At 40.5% G+C, this 24,527-nt stretch overlaps 2 protein-coding genes across 2 annotated transcripts; one reads left to right on the forward strand and one right to left on the reverse strand.

Moving 5' to 3' along the window:
- The first annotated feature begins 13,308 nt into the window (after window positions 1–13,308).
- LOC137891603 (endoribonuclease ZC3H12A) lies at window positions 13,309–19,949 on the forward strand. The gene is made up of 6 exons (XM_068736300.1): window positions 13,309–13,416; window positions 14,212–14,660; window positions 15,097–15,236; window positions 17,456–17,690; window positions 17,864–17,970; window positions 18,088–19,949. The coding sequence occupies exons 2-6, from the start codon at window positions 14,287–14,289 to the stop codon at window positions 19,110–19,112; spliced, it is 1,881 nt and encodes a 626-aa protein (XP_068592401.1). The 5' UTR covers window positions 13,309–13,416; window positions 14,212–14,286; the 3' UTR covers window positions 19,113–19,949.
- A 1,160-nt stretch (window positions 19,950–21,109) lies between these two features.
- On the reverse strand, window positions 21,110–24,527 carry LOC137891443 (uncharacterized). The gene is made up of 8 exons (XM_068736041.1): window positions 24,245–24,527; window positions 24,061–24,161; window positions 23,850–23,934; window positions 23,488–23,672; window positions 23,183–23,279; window positions 22,952–23,093; window positions 21,965–22,204; window positions 21,110–21,298 (listed from the first exon to the last, which is right to left on the reverse strand). The coding sequence occupies exons 2-8, from the start codon at window positions 24,133–24,135 to the stop codon at window positions 21,241–21,243; spliced, it is 882 nt and encodes a 293-aa protein (XP_068592142.1). The 5' UTR covers window positions 24,136–24,161; window positions 24,245–24,527; the 3' UTR covers window positions 21,110–21,240.

Here is a 24,527-nt window from a genome sequence, read left to right on the forward strand (position 1 = left end):
GCTGCTGGCTGTAGCCGTACAGACATTTATTTAGAGTAATATCAATCATTTAACTCTTGGCAAGAATGTGTATTTCACAAAATGTTGAACTATTGCTCTCAGTAAAGTAATTGAGTAAAGGTACTTATTTTCCACACGCATGCTTATTACAAATTAAATTAATGTAATGACAAAATGTTAGTCTTTCACCACCATTATGTTATTTAGCTTGTTTGTCCTTATCTCTTAGTTTAATTTGATCATTTGTTTTCACATTTTCTGTTGAAACAGTGACTTATTCATTGTGAGACTCAGTAGCTTCCCGAGATGCAAAGTTGATCTCATTGTATTCACGCTGCAGTTGCTCCTCGAAGTCAAAACAGAGAGAAATGAATCGTCTTAAATTTGCAAAAACGCTTAAGTTATGTCACAGCCAACCGAGATTTCTTTTGAAATGCGGAGTGCGGTGTGCTGGGCTGTCTACAGTAAGTGAAGTGTAATTGTGTTTCAGTGTTGAAAAATGTCCTGAGTTTCACTTCAAGTTAAATTTGCTCCAGAGTGAAAAGAATGAATAAGACGTATGCAGATGGGAATGTCAATATGAACTATGCTTTCTCTTTGCTTTCATCATTCTCGTAAGCCATCATGACATTGCCGATTTTGTTAAGGGGATTCAGCTCCCCAGCAGGAGTGAAATATATGTATGCCTGAAACAAAGGGTTTGTGGGGAGCACCTGGTTTGTTTGATGAAATCGTGTACAACAGCTCATCCATAAGGGAGGAAATTGCTCAAAATTACACAATGTCACTTAAGTGATATTTCACATGAAGATATTTTACTAAAGGGTTGATAACCTTGATAGATAATGTGCACCTAATGGGTTCAGTTGGAAAGTTACACCTGACTTCTCCGCAGCCAATCACGCTCTGCTTTGGACGACATAGTTGGTCACCAGATGAGACTGGCCCCTCTCACACTCTCAATTACCACACATGATTTATTTCAGATTTCATTTGATGAGACTGACCCTAGCCCCAGCCACAGAGAAGACTGACTTATAAACGTCAACCATGAGATTTTGATTTAAGGGAGATCCAAGTGATTAAAACGTAATTGTTGAAATGTGTCAAGGTGGCTCGTTTAATTACGGCGAACGAGGCATTCACTTGGGCTCCGACTTAAAATAGCATGGCGGGTAACTAACACTGCGAGGCTCGCCTGTGTGGATGCAGCGCTGCTTTATTTACTTTGCAGAAGTCACAGCGATGACCCCTGGGGAAGATAATTAAGGTGGAATCAACATTTCATGCCGTACGTGATGAGCATATCAAGACAATTATACTCTTCAGAAAAAGGATGGGGAGCTTGAAGCTGGAGAAAATGCTGATAAGCAGTGTTACGCAGGTTTAAATTGTGAGGAATAACAGACAGTTTTGAGTATTCAGATGTGGCTTATCCCCAGGCTGCTGCTTACACGGGATAATTAGGTCCAATGTAGTAGCTGGAGGAGGAAGCTGGTGGAGTGGGAGTGCACAGATTCAGAATCAGACTGTATTTTTTATTGTATTTATCTGTCTTGAGCTATTCCCCACTCAGTAAGTCGCCCCCCTCTACTGTCACTGGGGAACCCACAGAATGCTGTACCATCGCTTTGAGATTTGTTGGGCTCATATTCATTGCCACTGATGTATGTGTCAGGTCATAGTCCTCCATTGGCATTAATGTATTCCATCATTTCCACTGTATTCGAGAAGAAGAGAAGCGATGAAGAGCTTTCTTGCCTCCCGCAAAGTTTGAACTGGGTCATGATAAAGACCCCGCAGGCCGTTTCTCTTTGCATAAGTATTCCTTTCATGGCATGCCAGTTACACAGCAGATACTCAAGCAAAGTTAATTTTCATGTGAACTACTGCCCCCTTTTCTCTCCTCGTGACTAGAAAAAGAGCACATTCGACTATTTGTCAATAAGGTCACACAGCGCCATTGAAGCACAAGTTCCCAGACTCAACCAATAACATCCATTTAATTCAAGACCTTCTGGAAGTAGCGCCACCTGCAGTGAATGAGTAATCTTTCTTTTTCTTCTTTTTACAGCAGCTGCTGTGTGTGTTTGATTTTATACCTTACATTTTCAAGGTTTTTCATTTTTAAGATATTGCAGCTATAAATGATTATTTTGATTACCAATTAATGTGTTGATTATCTCCTCGGTTAATCAATTAATCTTCAAATTTGAGTCTTCAAATGTCTTGTTTTCTCCAACTTTTAGTTTAAAAACCCAAAGATATTCAGTTTATAATGATATAAAACAGAGAAAATAGATATTGGAGAAGCTGGAACCAGATATTGTTTGGTATAGTTTCTTTAAAAACTAACTCAAAGTGATTATTTGATTCTCAAAATAGCTGCCAATTAAATTTGTATGGATGGATGAATATTATGATTGCCTGCTTCATGTCTTTTGTCCTCTGTGCTGCTTTTTAAAACATGTAAACTCATTTTGACACATTTCACCGATTAAAGCAAACACTATACTTCCTCCGATCGATGCTGAAGCAAACAAAAGTGAGTTGTGAGTTTTCAGTGAGAGGGTCCAACAACATTTGATTAAAGTAAAGAAATTAAAGCAAATGTGTAGTGTTAAATATCTGAACTACAAAAATGAATGTTATTGAAATTTTGATCACATCTGTTATTTATATGTAGAGCTGTTAACTCTGGACAGCTGACTATGTCTCTCTATTAGCACTTTAGTTCACTTGTCTAAGCCTTAATGCTTGAAGCTTAATATTATCCCCAGTTCATATATTGAGAAACATAAATAAATTATATATCACATCATATTAATAGAACCGGTCATAAAAGTGCTATTTTGCATGTTTCAATGGCATTAAAACACAAACACACACACACATATATACTCATTCAATATAATTGTAAAGCTAAATTATGGCGGCCATCGGGAAATAAAAATAATTTTATGTGTGCTGTACTCATTTCACGCCTGATGGACCTCACCTTTAACCGGAAATGTGCATGTCTTTCGATGCGGTTTCAGGCATGGGTCTTCTAATAAAAGAATAATGGAAGTGTTCTCCCTTTTTAATTGGAAACTGTTAGAATGACATATCAATCCTGCTGCAGAGATGCCCTTTCCATGTATACTGTAATTGAAACGTTCCATATTTCCCGCTCAAAGTCCCACTATACAGGAGATTGAGATTGTTTATGTCTTGCAAATCTAGACTGTCTGACTAATATCTTGACACCTGTGTGATTTACTCTTTCTGTATTCTGGGTCGTAAATGCTTCCTGCGGAGAAACACACTAATGTGCAATTCTTTTATGACTGGTGATTCATCCGCCTTCATAGTATTTGCTTTCTGCAATTTTACATTCCAAAAGCTCTGATTTCCATTAGCATTTTTGCAATTACCCAGAAATTCTATTAAAGTTCTTGGCAATGAAATGACAAGAAATGATCACCCTATTAAGCCCCGGAGCTAAAAACAACATAATGTGCACAGTATTGTATGGTAATCATTTTCATTAGAGAAAGAAACTCTGAATTACTACCTGTGTTTAACCACTCAAAATTCCATTTCAGGTATTCATGGCATGAGGCTGACAAGTGAACTGAAGCCGAGCAAATAAAAACTGGCAGTGGCTGGATAAATGGCTGCATGTTTGGGTCATGATAAGGAAGAATTACATTTTTTACACATCACTGAGGAGAGGAAAACAAAGCCTGGTGTGGGGTTAAAAGCTCTTTAAACTGTTGGAAAATAAACCAGCGGGAAAAAAAAAAGCATCATTCTCTCTTAGTGGTTTAAGCCTTTTCCTCGGTGGAAGATGTAAGTGATTTAGAGCTCATCAAAATGACACAGTATGGCCCCCAAAGCACACATAGTAAAAAGCATGATAGTGGTCCGCAGGATGTGTAAGGTACTGTATCAATCTTTTGTGGGCGTTCCTAATGGAGCTATTAATGAGTCAGTTGTCCTATTCGAAGAACTTCATTAATCATGACAAGAGGGATAATACTCCCTCATTTAACAGGACAACTTCCAGATTCTCCATATTCTATGTGATCGAATGTAACACTTCAAGTTTGTTTATAGATTCCTCCATCCATCATCCATCCATTATCCATCTATCTTCCATCCATCCTCCATCCTGCATCATCCATCCTCCATCAATCCTTCAGCATATACATCCATAAATCCATCCATTCTCCAGCCATCCTTCATCCATCCATCCTCTAGCCATCCTCCATCAATCTTTCATCCATCCATCCATCCATCTATCCATTCTCCAACCATCCATCCATTTATCATTACTCCATCCATCCATCCAGGAAGTCTGACTCATATCCCTGCATGTCCTGCTCAATGTCAACCTGTTTTTCACACATTTATGGAATTAAGCAGGGAATTTACAAGCAAATCCTAAAGAAGCAATGCCAAACTATGGCAGCAATAATGATAATGAACAGAACAGGAACAAGAAATAGTGCTGCACGGATTGTTCTCTGTCATTGAAAGAGCCCGACAAAGCTTGATTATACTGAATAACATTGAAACTCTAATAGCAAGGAGTAATACAATCAAGGAATGTTCTATGAAGTTTGGTGTAATTTAAAAAAAATCTATTTAATAGGAAGTAAATACACCCCCTAATTAGTAATTAGCATTAATCAAGTAATTGATTTCTCGATCAACATAAATTCATTGCCAAATGTTTTGATAAAAGAAAATATTTAGCAAGATCCAGCAGCTTCTCAAATGAGAGCTTTTCTCTGTTTTATATAGTTGTAAATTGAATATTTTAGGTTCTTGAACGGTTCATCAAAACAAGACATTTGAGGACCTTGGGCTCTGGAAAATATTGATGAACATTTTCTCCTGTTTACTGACTTTTTATACATCAAACGATTGATCAGTTAATCAAAAGAATAATAATCAGCAGCAGATTAATCAATCGTTTGTTGCAACTGTAGTTTCTTTTGGTCATTATTCAAAGAAACAAAAGCCAGAAGGAATAGATGCAGAATCAGTTCGGTCATGAAGGACAAAAAAGGGCCGACGTTACATTTGCCCAGCCAGTTGGCAGCTTGGCTCCGGAGAACCCACTCCCACTGGGTGTGAATCAGAAATCTAACAGCTAATGGCAACAGTCGCCCCATGTAGCGCTACTGACAGCAAACTAATGCCCACACATACAGAGTGGAGCACAAGAGCTGTCAACACCCCACCATGACCCTGTGGGTATAAACTGGCAAAAGAAAGAAAAGAGAGATGGAAAAATCAGCTCTCAGTTGAAATTGATGGCCGCTATTTCTTTTTCCAACACCTCGTAAGCACTTTTACCACTAAGGTTGGATTTTCTTCTTCAGTGTTTGTCTTATAATTAAAAGAGAGAGCACTCTGAATGGGTCAGTGAAGGAGTTTATTATTATCAAGTCTGTAAACAATTCAAACATTTCTTTCAAGCTCTCACACACACATTACTCACATGTGGATCTCCAGCAAGATAATTAAAATGCCTGCAGATGGGCAACAAATTGAAAGGAAAACCAACGTTTCTTCGTTTCTTAGATTGAACATATTTCCTCGAGTCATTCGATGCTTTGATGATGGTGGAGGACTGAAATCTTGAACCTTCCCGTTTGTACACAACCTCAACTAAATTTCTCCAGCTACTGAAGGCCTGGCCCTAATGATATGTAGTGCACCTTTTGGGCCACTGGAGGGCAGCACACACAGATGGTCTCGTTAGTGCTGCGTAAAAGTAAAACAATTTAATGCATGGTTATTATTCATTATCCTACAACAACATCGATCACAGCTTGGTGAGTTCATTTATAAATCTTTGAATTGTGTTGCTCCTGCTATTTAATAATCATAAGCATTCTACAGCCTGTGAACAACTTTAAAGGTCTTTTGTAGCTCTGCAGAGAGCTGACGAGAGAAAATGATGAGCTCTGCTTGGGTGCACACTGCGCATTTTGTCACAGAACGTCCGTGTTATGAACTGATGACATGGAGTTTGCAGACTTGGGCATTTACCAGGCAGGGTGGGTCAAACAAAGTGACGCTATCGGTTGCATTATGGGAGATGTATAGGATCCAGGGTTTTTGAAACTTGGCTCAAGCTAGAGACTAAAAGTGAAGATACCTTGGCCTCTTCTTTTTTGATTTTGACCATCTCCTTTTTTAGTATGTCTCTTGTGAGTCGCCAAACTTTATGCAAGTGCAAAACTAAATTGCCGGAGTGCCCCTTTATTTAACATGCATCACTTTACCCGCAAGTAAAGCAAAATCCGGAAATGATTATGTATCTCACTGTATATCATGACAGCAGAAGGAATTAGAAGCTATCCGAATCTATTAAAGCATTATTTAATTAACAACAGAGCTACCAACCCCCGCAGGCTTTCATGAGACAAGCATTGACGAGAGTGAGGGAATCGCTGAACAGCTGCACTCATCAGGATGAGCGGTATCTCCAGCGTTCAGCAGCACCAGCGAGCAGAATCAAGTTTATCAGTGTACAGGTTAAACACAGACGCAGAGCACCGTCAGCAAAGAACAGGAATCCTGAGGGGAACAGATATCAAAGTAATCAACATCTGCAAGAAGAGACAACACACCACACAAGGATTTTTACCTTTTTCATTCTGTAGAATTGAGTCTTCAAACATTCCTACAAACGCTATTATTTATTTTTGACATAAAACATAATCCACCAACATGATAAACCAATAACAATGACACAGCAGTCTTGATTAATGAAGGCTGGTACAAGTTCAGAAACTTGAATTAGTAGCTGAAAGTGAAAAAAACAGCAGCTCATCCCAGACAATGCTCAGAACAAACAGGCGTCAGCTTAATCCATCTTGAGCAGCACACATCACACTGCGAGTCCGACATGATTTTCAATTTTTGTTATTTTTCAGCGTTGCTCCACAGAGTAGATATTGTGTGACTGGATCACCACAATATGAGCGAAGCACTTCAGCAGAAACTCCAGGTTCTTTCTCCGAGATCCCAGCAGAGAGTGCATTAATCATCACAGTCTCCCTTCTAAGTGAAGACAGAGAGCAACAGCTGGGGGAGAGTAGCTTGGCTTTAAACAGTACAGACTGCAGGAGGTTCAGCCATCACTTCTTGTTGTGGATTCTGACATCAATAGTAATGAATACCTTGGAGCGTTGCCTGACTGCCTGAGCATGAATTGCTATCACACATGAGGCCGGGCTTTGGAAGCGGTTTTGTTTGTGTGCCTTTGTGTGTGCTAGTGACCACGTCTGTGGGTTCTGTGTGTGACCATGTGTACTTGTAATGCACACACCTCTGTGTACCTGTACGCCCTCATGCATTGTCGTGAGTGGGCGCCTTTGTTGGGACAGATATGAGTAATATGCAGAATAACATGTAGGCCTAAATGACCTAAACTGACAGGAACAATTAATCATAACATTGTTGGTGCTCTTGGACGAGGCCGGTGCCTCATGCTGAGGTTACACCTGCAAGGACTGGAGCTGCATTGGAATCCAGTGCACCTACACACAATGATCTTTAAATGATCTATGGCCAGCTGGAGCACATTTATTTCAAGCAAAGAAGCAAGTGTTTGCATGGTAGTGGACAGTTAAAAGGGTCAGTTTACCCAGAGTACAAAAATGTGTTTTCTCAAACACATGAAAAAACAGATTATCTCAATTGTGCAAACAAAAAACTAAATTATCTGCATATATGCCACAAAGGTGAGTAAATATGGTCAAACCTTTAACTGAATAAATGGCAGTACACACATGGGGTACATGCCAATTCCCTTATTTGATTTCCCTGCTCCATGACCCGAAGATCATTCCGGTCCGCCATCATGAGGGCCATTCCATGGAAGTGACCTGAGCTGCAGCTGATCACACTCATCTAAAACTGCATAACAACATGCAGACAAACAAATAACTGCAATAGGTTATTGGATTTTATGTTTTCTGAGTCACAATTTAGTTGAAAATAATGGATCTCTGTTGGTGTGTGATCTGGTTAACAAAAAAAACACAACTGTAGAAAGATGTTTCTCTTCAAGTGAGGAAAACGGATGTAATTAAAGGAATTGGCATGTACCCACGGACAGCCTTGAACACATTTTTTGACCAAAACAGGGAAACACAACATTGACAGATTATAACCTTTTGAAGTTGTTGTGGCTAAAATGTAAGCAAGCAGTTGCTCATTTAAACTTCAAGCCAACACGGAGCAGCATCATTCATTTGTAGTCATGTTTCCGTCCACCTGATGAATGTTAATTCAATATTCACTCTAAATTTAGCTGAGCTTCAGTAACCACCAACTCAATGGTGGTTCTTGGAGAGGAGAGGAGGTGGCAGTGCCCCATAATATTAATCCCGTATCCTCATTTTGCCCCCCATAAGTGTCGCGAATATTTTCATCTGTTTTTCATTTGTATATTTGGTACTTCTAAAATGTGGCCCCAGCATTTCTTTCCCATTTTCTGCCACTAAATGCAATATTTTTCAAACCATTCGAGATCATAGAATGCCAAAACATATGTACCTTATTTGGGAAAATTAAAAAAAAGATAGTTGCCAAGGAAAAAAAATATTCTGTAAAATCTCCATCTCCTTTCACATTTAAAATTACAATTTAATATTGATTATAGCTGCTTTAAACATGTCTTTAAATGTACCTTTCAGTTGGGTCCCCTGTGTTTGGCAGTATGACAGGGAGTGAGAATATGCACAGTAGAATTAAGTTATAAGGAGGCAAGTAAGAAGGTTGACAAACCACTCAAATGTAAAGAAACTTAAATAAATTAGTGCATGTGATGTTGAGATAAATACAAATGCTTCAACAATATGGTGGGGAGATGTCTAGGATTAGCAGGCTGGAGTAGTCACTAAATTCCTGCTCAGGGAATTCAGCTGTCAATAATCAAAGCAAATTAACCACAGACTTCAAATCCTGGGCCCTCCCCGTTCTACTGCTCTTCTGTCCGATCTTCTATCAAGGCTATAGCCACCTAGCCAGCTTTAATGCCTTACCTTCTCTCCACTCACTCACAATGCCAGGAGGTCTTTGCTTGCTGATCTATGTAGGACAAGCAGTGGGCTGTCTGATGCAATAAATGAACAAGATGAATGTGGGGGATATGTTCATTTGAAAGCTCTTGTCACTGAGGGTTTGTCGTCCGGCTGCACAAAGGGTGGAGCCGTCCTGCCTGATTTACTTTAGATTCAAACCATGGCTAAATTGGAAATCGTGAATCACTCTGACACCATTGGCGCAAGATGGATTACACCAGTTAAAGGCTGCCTTTTCTTCACTTTGGTTCTTTTTAAAGAAATCATACAAAAATTATTTTCTCCGACAGACGGCTGACCCGGGCAGTCAACGAAAGGAATAGCAAAGGGAGGCCAGCACTGAGGCACTACAAAGCTGCTTTTTATCAGCGCAGCACTATCCCAGCCACATCCAAAAGCTCTCAGCAGCACAAGGAGCCTGGCTGAATATTTGATCAACTGTCTCAGGTTTAACAAGCCTTGCCAAACTACACCTGCCTGGAGGAAAACGATATGCCTTTGAGCAGGGTAATGCCTTCCCCCCACAAGATGTTAAGGAAATAAGCGTTTGATGTTCACAATACCCAATCTGCACTAATCTTGGGCACTGGGATTCTCAGCAAGGATCAAGATTTGCATTACTGAACAATAGCTGTCTGAATGCAAATGATGCCTTCCAATTTAATCAAGCCATAAATTACAAAACAAAACACTCAACCACCCTGTAGGCTAAATGGAGCTTTTACAGATTGAATTAAATAAAAATACTGTACAACTGTCCTTCATGCTAAGTGGGATACAACCGATATTTTGTACTTGGAAACTCTCCCACATATAAAGTCATGGATAACTTACTTGTACAAAGGTGGGAATTTGCGTGTCTATGCTCTCTGTATCTTTCTGTCTTTTAGTCTGAGCTTGAATGTGAGTGGGTGTGTCAGTGTGTATTCACCCCCAAAATCATCATTGCTGGCTGCAGCTCATTGCCCAGCAGTAATATCAGGCCTTGCAGACACCTGGGACCAGTGGTGTGGGCCCTCTGAGGAGGCAACCGCCTGGCAACTGGCCCTGATTACTTTCTCCACTCTCCGGAACTCAACTCTGTATATGCCATTAACCAGCTGCACACGGTGTGATCCCAACTCGACCGTGCCATTAACCCTGTGCACAAAGGGTTGTTTACAATCGCACACATACACACAAGGCAGAACTTCACAGCTTAACCAACAGCCTACTGAAGGCACAACCATCTGCAGACCAACATCTTCCATAATCTCCCCGGTGAGAGTTCCACGGCGGGATACCATGACGCGAGGGGGACATCTAGTGGGCATATTATAGAACAATCAGACATGAGCGGTTACCTGTAAACAGTCTCTGTAATGTGTTATTATTACAGTAATGTACAGGGTAAAAAGGGGAGGATGCCCTCTAATCAAACACTACGAGGTGACTTGTTGTTGACAGTTTGCTTTATTTCAGTTTTATTCTGGTTTGCATTATTTAGCCTTTGGTTTCATTAGGTGTTTGCTGTAAGTGTTAGTTTCTTTTGTTACATTCTGCCAGCCCTTCGTCATTATAGATCATAACACATGTTTTTATGTGAGCTATAGGACTGGTGGAGAGCGTGGCCGTACAGACAGTGAGCTTCACACACCAATAATCGGGTGTCTAGTCATTTTTGCGCTTACTTCACACTTTATATTATGTTTCCCTTTGTGTTGCTGTGTGTGAAGGGCATGGTAGAGAGTAGTGAGTAGTGTCCAATTATAAATGTGTTCCCCTCACTGTCACGGCTACTACCTGTATACTAGTACTGTAATTAATACTGTAATACTCCCTTTTCTTATTGCAATTTCCATCATTAAGTATTTTTTACATACAGCTTAGACCAATTGTATTTAATACATGTCTTATTTTAATACCCTGTTTAATTTGTTTCTTATACATTTTGGAATTGTGGGGGATTTACTGTTAAATATAGCAGCCGTCGTCAGAAATTTAGTCTGTTTTATGTTTTATTTTGAAAGTTAACCTTATGTGTCATGTCTTGTTTTACTTCCTGCTTTTGTCTTGTTCCCGCCTACCTTCTACCACACCTGTGTTTCATTAACTGATTAGTCTCTTGTGTATTTAGTACGTGTGTCTCCCTGTTTCAGTGTCAGGTCGTCTGCTTCAGTTACTTGTTGCTACATTTCATCCTTTCTCCTGTTAAGTTTTCTTTTGTGTTCGGTAATCCCTGTTTGTGTTGGATATACTTTTGTTAATTGCCTGCTTTTGGACTCAAGCTCTAAGTCATTTTTGTCATTAAATCCTTATTCTCCCTGTTGCCTCCTCATCTCTTCATCTGAGTTTGGGTCTAAACCTGCTTATCCCGGACCTGTGATAGTATCACTAAGGATCCGTGGACGTTTAGTTGGTTTGAGTATTAAAGGGTCAGTATAAACAAAAATGTCAAAGTGAAGGCCTGGCCTAACATGCATTTTAGTTAAAAAAAACAAGGACTGAGAGCAACACTCACATGACCTTATGACATTACCCCTCCAATAAAATGAAAGTATACTGAAGCAAAACTATGTGCAAGATGGATACGTTTGGCAATTATTTTCACTGAGAAATGAAGGAGCTTGGAAGTGCTTTACCGCCACCAACTGGACGGAGTGTTGAACAAGAGATTGCGACACAGTGCTGCTGTGGCGTAACACAGAGTGAAGTTAGTTGGTTTGTGAGACATGCCTAAAGCCAGAGTTTTCTGTGACATGAACATGGCTCTCTTTTAACCTGGCTAGATCATCATGACCGTTTCGGATTGAACTCGCACATAAAAAGCATACCAGGACCGTGGTGTCACAATTTCAAGAGGGAGAGAGTCTTTGGAGACTGAATGGATCCATTGGCTTTTCCTGACAAAATTCTCCATGAGCGATAGAAAAATCGAAGGAAAATGTTTGTAAATGCAGACTTTTAGAGCCGTACGGTGGTCATGTCATGAAGCCATGCAATTACAGCAGCGCATGTTGCCATAGGAACTTGCATGTATTCAGCTGATGATGTGGAAAATCTGAGCAAGAATACTGAGCAAGTCTTGCTCACAGACTGTGTTTGTAGTGTTTTCTGGTCATTCGACCTCGCTGGCTATAAAAGATGCCTTCTATAATATCGCTGACATATATCAATCATTATTAATCAGTGTGATGTTCTACCAGCGTTCCTCTCTTGTCTTACAGTATTTGCAGCCATAGAGACAAATGACGCACCAAATGCTCCCTTTTGTGGGTATGCACTCAGCGCGTGATGAAGAATGCCTGGGTTAACAAAGCATGTTGATAACCACCGTTGTGTTACCTGATAACTCCGACTGGGTCTTTAGGCTGTGTTGAGCCAGCTAAGGGAGAGACAGCCTGGCTCTGTTGAACTTGCGTCATGGTACACAGGTACCACAGGCTGTTGCTTTGGTCTGAATCTGTGAGATAACCATGCTCCATTCATTTGAATATAACGGATCAGAATAAAAATAACTGGGAAATAAAAGTCCTATTAAACAAATAAATGTGGAATTATAAAACAAAAGTTCCCTGACATAAAAGTAGCCCCTAGTAGTTTTTTTTTGTTTGTTTGTTTTTTAAACCTATTTTTTTTTTTAACACTATATAGTCAGTGTTAAGTGTTTATAGCTGAAGGCTCATTTACATATGTATTTCCTTGTTATATATTTCATGTGCCATATTTATTTATTCTCCAGTTATACTTTATGTATGTATTTATTGATTTAATATACTGTATATCCCAAAATAACCAATAATATATTACAATCAATATAACATATTGCTTTCTCTTTTCATTAAAAGGATCAAATTTGAGTTTTTAATTTGGTCAATATGTATTGTCTAAATGTGGTCTATAAATAAATTAACTTGATTTTAATTATTTTTTAATGTGCTACATCTATAATGCCTCTTATCACAGCAAACGAAGAGTGGATTTCATTTAATTCCATGCGTTTATTGCCAATGTATTATGCCTAAAGGGACAACAGCAACAACAAAGGCGATGTAAAATTGCCGAGACACGGACACTCAAAGAATAGAGTGGTGTGTAGCCTACAGCGTGAATGACTGACAGCCAAAGGAAAAAAAAACCCACCTTATCTAATCTTTATGCAAATATGTCAAGGCTCACCATGCCTCCGTCGGGAGGAGGAAAAGGCAAGAAATCATTTTCCGAGAGGGCGGTGCTATGAAGTCAAAACCGTGTCAAAGTTACTGTACTTCGCAACACTTAAGGGGAGTTGTTAGTGACTTCTGCTGACAATCGGAACACGAAGAGAAAGACACGAGCAGTGGAGGTAAGTTATCGGTTCGCCTCTGAGATTTAGTTTGACGAGGAAACGAGCTGTTACCTAACCTGCCTGTCGGTTAGCGGAGGAAATGCCCCGGTGGACGCTTCAGTCAGGTAGATGTCTCTCTGAAGTACAGGGACGAATGTTACTTGTTTATGTTTCCATACAAGTGACATAACGTACATGCAGAGAAGCGGCGTTTCTTCCTGGTGTGTCCAGCTGACTTCATTTAACAGGCTGACAGGGAAGCCGAGTAACAGCGTATACTTACAGGCCTAACGTTGGGCTACACAAGGAGCACGGGCTTCATACACCTGATACTGTGTGGTGGGCGAGTCCTTCTCATTTGACTTTAACGCCTCATTTTCAATTGTGTACCTTCTTTATAAGATTCACTAAAATATAATATATAGGTCGGTGTATGTATATACTTTGTACTTAAAATAAAGGCAAATAAAGTTTTAACTGATGAATCAATTAATCGTTTAGTCTGTAAAGCATCAGAACAAACAAATGGGTCGTTTTATTCACGAATGGGGGATTGCCTATTTCACCCTGAGGCTATGTAACCCGGCAATATTCTATTTACTGTAATTTTAGGACAACAAACAAAGCTAATTCTCACATTTGGTTTGATTGATTTTTGCTAAGTCTAGTGGAGATATCAGAGTTTCCAAAGATACCAAACATGCCAGGTGGAATTTGGGGGAAATGATACAAAGGTGAAAGACACAGGGAAAACTAAAGGTTACATTTTGTCAAATAAACATGTTTTCCTGTTTGAATATAATTTTCCTTCAGTCAGTCGATGAATATCACCCCGAGGCCGTGCAACAAGTCTTCTATGCTGCTGAAAAGAGGCCCAGATGCTCCAGGATGGATCAGGCACTACCCAGCCAGAGCCCAGTGTTGGACTTGCTTGAACCAGACAGCGAGGAGCTCCAGCTCAGAGTGGACTTCTTCAGGAAACTGGGTTACTCCTCCGCAGAGGTGAAGGCTGCTCTGAGGAAGCTGGGCCTGAGCACAGACACCAACTCGGTGCTGGGAGAGCTGGTTCTGAGCAGGACCGGCGCTGCACCCTGCATGTCCGGTTCTGACGCTGATGAGATTAGCACGGCCCAAAAGGACCCACTGCTGCCTCCCAGTTGGGCTCTTGGACCCTGCAGAATCAATCTACAACCCGGGGACCGGAAGAACACGAACACAGAATTGAGGCCCATTGTTATTGACGGCAGCAATGTTGCAATGAGGTACACTCACAAGCTTTTTTTCCCCTCTTTTATGGGATCATAGATCATTTAGTTAAATCATAATTGACGTTTTCAAAGCTATGTTTTACTTCTTTGAACTACAGCAGCAGGTGTTGTCTACCTGAGGACAGTAACACTGCGGTCCTTAAACTCTGACCCTGAAATATGCATCGCTGTTTTGCTTTGAAAAGAGGTGTTCCTCACCATGCCTGTGCATGTTTCTGTAAAGCTACTGCTGCAATATGCAAATTCTAGGCACACACCTCAAAATCTCCACCACTCAATAGATATGAAGTGTTATACAGCACGTTCTCAGTGAGTAATAGCCTGAGAACAGTCAAAGGTGTGTGGTGTTTACACAGATCAACTGAAGTTTTACTTCTTCCTTTCATCTTTATTTATAGGCAAATTATTTGTACGTATCTTCTTTTTACAGCCATGGCAACAAGGAAGTGTTCTCATGTCGCGGCATCCAGCTTGCGGTGAACTTCTTTCTGGACAGAGGTCATAATACTGTCACCGTGTTTGTTCCCACTTGGCGCAAAGAGCAGCCCAGACCGGATGGCCCCATAACAGGTGAGGATACAAGAAGTGTACGACCAAGCAGACAGATGGTTCTCATCAAGCAGAGTAGTGTTAATTTAGCCTCACAAACACCTTTCAGTCAAAGCAGAAACCATCCCATTGGCTAAACCATAATGATGAGAAAATTCCCCTCCTTCTCACTTGGTTTATTACCTCAGTAAACATTGTAAACATGATATTATGGTCCCAAGTCTTCTTCAATACAGCGTCATGTTCATTTAGTAAATTATGGTCCCATCTAGAGTAAAATAGAAGGTACGCTCCAGGTGGCTACCTTGTTTTTGACAGGTCGCTACCAGAGCCGTATATACGGTGTCTCTACCACGTTGTCGCACCTCAACAGTCTAAATATGGGCACTTCCGTCAGCTAATTGCAAAAAAATAAAAAAAAAAAGATGGCAGGAGCCAAAATCCAAGGTGACGATGGTCCAGTTGCCAAACTCGAGGCTTCATAACCGCAGTCCACAAACCAATGGCTGACGTCACAGTGACTACGTCCACTTGTTGTATACAGTCTATGGTAGTCGCTGATTTCTTAAGCTAAGCAGCGGCATCACCGTTCAAAATGCACTTCATTATGTACGACAGTAAGCGAACACATCACTGTTCATAACTTGACTGACTAGCAGCTGTCATGACAAAATATTAACGTTTACTTTTTAGTAGCTCAGGGACAATAGTGTTTCGATATAGTCAGTTCACTTTGAACATTTGTTGATACAGATTTGTTCATAGGTGTAGTAAACACGCCTAGGAGACAGAAGGAAAAAAAAGAATCAATGTCTGTTACCAAATGACAGCTTTACAAATAAGACATTACAAAATAAAAGTATGAAATACTAGTGTTGGAGTGTCCGCTGGTTGCCGGCCAACTAATAACCCAAGAAATAGTCCAGCACATCAACATGTAAATGAATCGTTGTTTTACACTTCCTTTTTGTGTTAGATTAAACATACAAGATGTAACATGTTGATTAGTCATCTGTAAGGCGTGTTAAGTTTTGTCCTTGAGGACATTGTTTCCTTTTACAGAGCATTCTATTTTTTTTTTTTAAAGAAATGTGATTAAGACCAAATCTCCTCTGAAACTGTAGGTGTGCATATTCCTGTATCCGAGATTCAGTCCCACTATAGCCATGAGATACTGTTTCAATGTTGTCTGAGGCAGAACTACTGAACTCATGCCAAAGCCATGAGGCAACACCGTTAAGATTGTGAAACACAGGTTTACCCAATTGGCTGCTAAGTTATGTTCACAGATGAAACCAAGACAACAGCTAGTGTGGGCATACACTACAAACAGTATGCTCTAATAGTTTCGGTGTGGGTACCGTGTTATCATCTCTAGCAGTAGAACACAAAAGAGCTCTACATTTCAGACAGCTGAGTCCCCAACATGTTTGGGTGTATCTGACAAAGTCCGATTGATATCATATCTACACCATCTCTTTTATTCAGTCTTAGCATCATGGTTTCAAGCTATTCATGCCTATCTAACCTCTGGCATCTCCAACAGCAACTATATAATGAAGGGTGGACCATCCTTTTAAAAAGCGATGCGTCCTCTCAGGGTGGAGCAATCCAAAGTCTCTATTTTTAATCTGTGAACAAGGAAGTAAAAGTCGGCTCGCAGTCCTTCCTGGGGAAAGCCCCATCAGGAAGTAGAGCTTTCTTCTACTTGTGGAGTATAGTTTACTGCTGTCAGTCATCTACAGCAAGAGGTTAAGTGAAGACTGAGAGGCACTTTAGTCAGAAAGGGGCCTTTAAGTGTTTGTGTGTATTGTCTGTAAGGCAGTAGCTCAGCCATTCACATGTCTAGCTTTCATGTAACCTGGCCTCTTGTTGATTCATACCAATTTCATGTTTCATTTCACTTCTTACATGTGTAATAAGCGCCTTCAGTGTGTGTGTTATGTTTTCAATCAGTCATACTGCAGTTAGAGTAATATGATATTATGTAAATATTAGATAGTTCACACAGGTGATACCTTGTCTGTGATTGATTGCTGGGGCTTTTGCAGAAGGCTTTTGCAGAAGGCTTTTGTGTTTATCTTGAACATGTGGTTGTGGATCACGACAAATGTGTGTCATGTTACAAAACAAACCTTTTCCTTTTACATATACAGCTTTTAACAAAAAGGATAACAGTATTTCCTCCTTGTCACTATCTCTCCACAGCCATCTGACTCATGACTGTTTGAATTTTTCAGATCAACACATCCTGATTGAGCTTGAAAAACGGAAAACAGTGGTTTTCACTCCATCACGCCGGGTCGGTGGTAAGCGAGTGGTTTGCTATGACGATCGCTTCATTGTCAAGCTGGCGTATGAGTCCGATGGAGTGATTGTATCCAATGACACCTACCGGGACCTCCAAGGAGAGAGACCTGAGTGGAAGAAATGCATCGAGGAGAGGCTCCTCATGTTCTCCTTTGTGAATGACAAGTAAGCAATTAGCCTGTTTTTTCTTCCTGAGCATGTGAGGTTCCACATTTTTCTTCCATGAATGCTATTTAATTTGGTTCCAGAGGGCATATTGCATCTTAAGGGTGTAATCAGGGAAACAATATTATGCAGCACCCAGCTGATTTGTCACAAGTACTTTTGTTTTTTTCCAGGTTCATGCCCCCAGATGACCCTCTGGGTCGCCATGGCCCCAGTCTTGACAACCTCCTTCGGAAAAAGCCGCTGCCTACAGAGCAAAAGAGACAGCTCTGTCCTTATGGTAAAGTGAGATTAGCATAGAGCTCCATTCCTTCAGAGGTTTTGGACAAGGAAGTAAACTGGTTCCCAAATGAGATGACCTGTAACTTATGTGTGTGTCCGTTTTTGTTTTTCACAGACAAAAAGTGTACTTACGGTATAAAATGTAAGTTCTACCACCCAGAGCGGTCAAACCAGTCCTACCTGTCTTTGGCTGATGAATTGAGAGAGAAAGCCCAGATTTCTACTGTAAAAGAACAGAGGAATGCCAGATTATCACCCAAACAGCTCCAGTCAGATCCCGGGCCTGCTCACAATGCATTTTCCCATCCTAAAGACTCTAACACAGAGCACATAAGAGACCAGCAAAGTTACTCACATCCCGGTCAGGTTCGTGAAAATGCACTGTACTGGGAGGATCCTAGAAAAAGTCCAAATCATATACCCTGTCCTGTAACAGGAAGCCAGTGTCAGAAAGAGTGGCCTGGGCTGCACTCCATGCCAAATCATTACTATGCCAACATCTCTCACGAGTACCTGGATTCTGGCCTTGGCTCTTATGAGAGTCAGTACTCTGACTATTCGCATTGCCTCAGCAACTCCCACAGGCTCAGGCCTCAGCAGCAAAGTGCCCTCGCTGGGCCCAGACATGCCCCAGTGCATTTAGAGAAAAATAACACCAGCCAGTCGTGCAGGTGCTGTTCCCACATAGTACCAGCTCACCAGCAACATCATGGAGACCAGGACTCCAAGGGACAACCCAAATACGACACCTACCTTCCTCACATGTTCCCGGCCGGTGTGCCGCACCAAAACAGCCTCCCCAGCCATTACAATGGAGCCCCACATCACCAGCAACATTACTGGTCCGATCCCTTTCAGGGGCTGCCCCAAGCCAGGACATCGTGTGTTCTCCCCTCTTCGGTCCATTCATCAAACCCTCACAACTGCTCTTACAAAGGCCAACAGTACCACTCCTGGGGCCAACAACAGTCGTCCTCTGCTGCGTACGACCCACAAAGGTTGGAACTCCGCAAGAAGCTGCAAGCCATCTTCAACCCGCAGCAGGTGAATACAGTCATGGAAATGTTTCCGCATTTGATGAATGCGGAGAAACTGGCTGCAGAGATCCTCAACCTGAAGGCTCAGAGAGGGATATTCTGATAATTCCTCTGATTATTTTTTTCTCTGGCATCATCCTCCATCAGAACTAACATGATGCTCGTGTTGACTCTCTATCATAGCAAACAAGGAAGCTCCTGAGAGGCTTTGATAGTGTCTATAGTTGAATGATTTGAAATCTAATTGAAAAGATGTGCCATTACAGAAGTGTAATTTGCCTTCCTATTTATGCATTCTGTTAAATGCATTTGAATGACATTGTACTCAAATGTGACCCTATTATCCAATGTTTTGGATGTAAAGTGCCTCTTGACCAAAAATATTTATGACTGACTTTCTAGAGTTTTGACTTTTGATGCATATTGTGTCAAATATGATACATTTTTATCTTTTTTTCCAAAAATAAGTTCTCGTGCAATAAGGAAAGACTGTATAAAGTATTCGATTTTCTTTTACTTTCACTATTGTTGTTCAATATTATCTCTGTGAGGTGTAGCTACACTATATGACAATATGCTGTGGGCGGCCAATGCATTCAGTGAGTGTCAATCCAGTCGAGGATCTGGGCTCCTACATTGTATTTATAATGAAACCTAACCTAACAAGGGAAATGAGAAGATTTTGAAACTAGCAAAAGGAATGTGCTGGTGTGTCACCACCCTTTCCTGTAATCAGCATCAGTTTCATGAAACATTCTCGGAACAAGTGTTGCTGTAATACTACACGCATATTTGGATCACTGTGCCATTGAAAAATGACAATAAAAATGTGGAATTGTCTCATAAAAATACAGAATTATGTTCCCTGAGAAACGAAGTAAATGTATACTGTGAGATAAATGCATAGTTTGCGTAACTAGGAATAAAATGAAATTATCACAAAAAATAAGTGTCTGATATAATGTGTTGTGATAATAATGTGTTAGGTTAGTGCTGTACCAGTCTTTCTTGAGCTTAGCTAATTCTGTAAATATGTCTCCAAAGTTTCTTAGAAGCTTAGCATTTGCACTGACTCATGCTTACATCAGACTATATTGCCTAAGATTGCTACCAAACTCTCTTACTAAATTTCACAACTACGTCTCCTACACACAGACCTGCCTACAGCCATTTTTCATGTTGCAAGCTTGACCAAACAGAAACTTTTTTTGTTTTTCCACTGTGTGAGGGTAAAGGTTAGAGTGAGTGTGTGTGTGTGTGTGTGTGTGTGTGTGTGTGTGTATATGTAAGGTATGTGTGTATGTGTGTATGTGTGTGTTTGTGTGTTTGTATGTAAGGTATGTGTGTGTGTGTTTGTATGTAAGGTCTGTGTGTGTGTGTGTGTGTGTGTTTGTATGTAAGGTGTGTGTGTGTGTGTGTGTGTGTGTGTGTGTGTGTGTGTGTGTGTGTGTGTGTGTGTGTGTGTGTGTGTGTGTGTGCGCGTGCTCAGAGACAGACTGACATACATTTTTACACGTTTTCAGCTATTCTGGAGTAAGTGTTGAATGACACAGTTTAGATGGACAACTATTTGATGGATTTCTGTGAGTTTTGGTAAACACATTCATGGTCCCCAGAGGAGGAATTATAATCCCTTTGATTCCCTGACTATTTTGGTTTATGACCAAATACCTGTAAAACGAATGATATTCCCATCGGTCCCTGCTGTATTTTGTGTTAAGAGCTAATTATTGAATATTAACATGCTAAATTAACATGTGAACATGGATAACATTATACCTACGAAACAGTAATCATCATCATTGTGAGCATGTCTGAGCATTTACCTTACGGCAAGAACAAATACATATGTTCTTTACAGTGCTCAACTAGTTTTCAAGACCTAGCTCCAAACCTGAGCCTGAAATTCAGCATTTCTCTGTGAGACTAAGACACTGTATTGCTCGTTTGGGAGCAGACGAGTCCACCAACTAACTCAACAAAAGAACAGCAATTACTTTTTGAAATACCAACATTACTGACCGTCCAAGCTCACACAATGGAAGCACTTGATGACATGGTATTTTTATTGGGAATAACAGACAGGAAAATACATCCGTTTTAAGTCTATACTTTGATACAAAGACTATTCTCATTAGTTATTAAATCCATCCATGTAATAACTGTCCTGCACTCTGTCAGCCCTCTTTCTATGCATCCTGATGGTCAGTTCTACATCGTCTGTACTTCTGTCATTCCCAGGCCATCAGTAGTTTGTGGAATGGTACAAAGGCACCATAGCCAGGCTTGCTGCAAAGGACAGAAACAGAAATAACTAAATATTGATAATGGCCATGTGAAAAGTTAATTTAAAGGTTCTCTATACAATATTAAGCAATTTTAAAATACAAATTGTTCTTGAGTTAAACATTGGACAGGCACATATAAGTGGTTTTAAAGATACTCATTTAATGTATCCATGTGTAGGATACAATAGTTCATGTGTGTGTATTGTATTTCACTACCGGTTTTATGAAGAAAAGACTACATTTGAGCCCTGATTTCAAAATGTGTTGTTGCTGTAGGCAAATGAGTTTAGACCTCACATACCAAGTTCACAGCTCTGTAATTTGAGGCTGACAAGTTTATCACTTAACAGGATTTGCGTGTGTCTGGAGGCATTGTTTGGCTGTTGAATACCTATGGTAGCAGGGTGAGGCCTTCTTACGAAGTGACTCTTAAATGTATATTTATCCCAGGCTTTTGGAATAATACTTTCATAAAAGACGATCCTGCCGGAACATTACAAGTTCTTTTAAATTAACTGTGTAAATCTGCAATATGATATATGAGTGACGCAGTGGTGAACACAATAAATCCCAGTGCAGCACTGAATGTCAGGGTTACGCACCCTGAGACGCATTGGGAGGCTTCATGTTGCTTGTGCATACACAGTGAGAAAATGAGATCAGTTACCATTCAAAGTAGCTATGTCCCCTGAGGCTGCCATCATGCAATCCCTGATAAGGTGTCTGCATCTCCACCCCAAGGTGGAGATCTGCCTCCCCCTGCAGGTGACCCAGGAAACGAATCGTTCCTGTGCTGATCCGTCCAGATGGTAGCATGATCCTGACCCGGTGACCCAGCTCCAGGTCCATGGGGGAATGGGGTACAAACACCCGGTGAGGCCCTTTAGACGTCCTCCATGAGCCCACACTGGAAGAAGAGAGGGTACAGTCAGTAATGCAACAAAGAGAGACATGATAAATTCCAAAGTACTTTAATTGACAACTTTAGAAACATCTGTGATATTGAATAATGCACAATGACTGTTCTTTGTTTACTACAAATACCTAACTTGTATTGTGAAATAAAATAATCTTTATTCAATCTGTAAACAGTTTGAGATTTTGAGAAATACAATCATCCACTTTCTGTTGGAGAGTTAGCACCAGATACCTATGATGAGATACAACAGAAAGACCATGTCTGGACAGCAAATTTGATGCTATAGCAAGACGCCGGTTAGCTTAGCTTAGCACAGAGACTGGAAACAGGGAAACAGCAACCCTGGCTCTGAAAGATTTGATATTTCAAAGATAGATATATCCAACTACCAGTAAAGCTCACTAATTTGCACGATATATCTGTTTAATCTGCACAAAAAATGAGTCAAAACATTGTTTTACAAGGGGTCACGTGGTCGACTATTGGAATTAGTCTTGTACACAACCCAAAAGGGCAAAACAAATTAGTTTTGACATTTTGTTGTTTGTCGTTATTAATTAATTTGATGTTGATTAGTGAGCTTTAAATGCATTTCCCAGTGTCCATGCAGTCTCTGTGCTCCATTAAGCTAAGAGGAGCTGTTGGAGCTTAATTTTTGCCACACAGATACAATAAATGTGTCCTCTCATCTAACTCTCTGTCAAAATACTGCTTTTAATGGCTGCATGCCTGTACCTGGTGGCTGTGGAGGAGGAAGGTCTCGAGCTTAGTGCCAATGATAAGGATAACTGGCTGCCTGACAAACTGCTTGCACAAGTGTCGTCTCTCGACGACACCTCTGACCCTCTGTGTTGGTACGTCATTCTTGAGAGACCACCTGTTCATTAGAAATGAGCAGTTGACATTATTCTTGAATTCAAAAGCATGAATATATAAAAACACTCAGTGTGTATTACTGTCATTTACTTGAACACTCCTCAAATGCCTCTCCATTGTCCACCCCTGACTCTCCATGCTCATCACAACCGCCCACTTTCACCAACACTCCAGCCTGAGAGGCCAGCTAAGGAAAAGAAGACAAGTTATCATTACTGAAGTCCAGTGGTGGAAATGAATGAGGTACTTTTGTTCAAGGTTTGTTCTGAAAGTTCTTACATTTTGGAATATTTAATATATATGTTATTGCTACTTAAGTCAATGATTGAATATGTCTTTGACCTCTTCCGAAGTTATAGGCACAACTTCAACCACACACACATTCGCAAGCACACCTGATTAAGTAGCTCTTCCTGTTTTCTTTGCAGCTCCGCAAACTTCCTCTCCCATGATGCTCTCTCACAGGCGACCTTTGTCTTCAGTGACAGTATCTCCATTTCGGTTTTGGTTAGTCTTTTATGAAGGGCAGTTGTACGGTTGGGGCTGCCTGGTATGGCTACAATGCCTTTACTTTCAGATCCTGACAAATGAAGTGAAATGTGGTCATCACATGTATCTCTATCTGCAGATAGACCTTTGGCTCCATAAACTAGATACGACAATACAACTTGTTGTTGGTTTACATTCAACTCTGATAGATGGGATAGACATTTCATCATAACAATTCATTTTGTGGGATACTGAAAGTCATCCTTACCCACAAATAGTTTCAGCTGTCGGCTTGTGTCCTCTATAGTTGGATGTTTCCTTGGCAAGAATTTGATTGCATTGTATGGGCATATCTAAAAAAGGCAAATAAACATGGTTTATATCCACCATAAAAATCAGCCCTTATCTAAATGTGTTAATAATTTGATATCCAGATTTAAATGACATTTTTCACAGAGCAAACATTCACCCAAAGGAACCTGCAGGTGCACAGTATCCCCTTGAATGTCCATGAAAACGCTGTCCACAGGATATATGCTGTCATGTTGAAGCATGTTCACCTCACATTGTGATATTCTGACTGGGGAAAGAATTACTGTTAATGTGAATTGACAGTGATGGAGTGAAGTAATTAATCTGAAATGATATTGATCTCAACATTACCGTGTATTGGTGATAGTTTTACTGGGCTGTTGTATAATGAGTCCAAAGGATCAGGTGTAGGCTGCTAAAGAAAGAAGGCTATGCCATCTGTAGTTGGATGCTGTCACGCTATCACTGACACTAACACACATCAAAACATGGATGGAAGCCTACTGTTGGGAAATAAACAGGCAGAGCTGGACACTGACCTTTTGCCAGAAGCTCAACTGTAGGATTGGAGGAAACGATCCCATGTGAGGTCATAAGGAGACGATAGTTCCCCTTCCTGTTCAATGGGTCTCTG

The sequence above is a fragment of the Cebidichthys violaceus genome, unplaced genomic scaffold (assembly GCF_023349555.1).
Source record: "Cebidichthys violaceus isolate CVI_PGR_0920_01 unplaced genomic scaffold, fCebVio1.0.p SCAF_7, whole genome shotgun sequence".
Classification (NCBI taxonomy): domain Eukaryota; kingdom Metazoa; phylum Chordata; class Actinopteri; order Perciformes; family Stichaeidae; genus Cebidichthys; species Cebidichthys violaceus.

What these genes read in the sequence shown, in the direction of transcription:
- LOC137891443 (XM_068736041.1), bottom strand. Translation starts at nt 24,135, where the DNA reads ATGCTTCAACATGACAGCATATATCCTGTGGACAGCGTTTTCATGGAC. An exon ending in AGGAAGAGCTACTTAATCAG is followed by an intron (nt 23,280 to 23,487) that starts GTGTGCTTGCGA and finishes TCTTTTCCTTAG; the next exon opens with CTGGCCTCTCAGGCTGGAGT. An exon ending in TCCTCCTCCACAGCCACCAG is followed by an intron (nt 22,205 to 22,951) that starts GTACAGGCATGC and finishes CTCTTCTTCCAG; the next exon opens with TGTGGGCTCATGGAGGACGT.
- LOC137891603 (XM_068736300.1), top strand. Translation starts at nt 14,287, where the DNA reads ATGGATCAGGCACTACCCAGCCAGAGCCCAGTGTTGGACTTGCTTGAA. An exon ending in ACCGGATGGCCCCATAACAG is followed by an intron (nt 15,237 to 17,455) that starts GTGAGGATACAA and finishes TGAATTTTTCAG; the next exon opens with ATCAACACATCCTGATTGAG. An exon ending in GAGACAGCTCTGTCCTTATG is followed by an intron (nt 17,971 to 18,087) that starts GTAAAGTGAGAT and finishes TGTTTTTCACAG; the next exon opens with ACAAAAAGTGTACTTACGGT.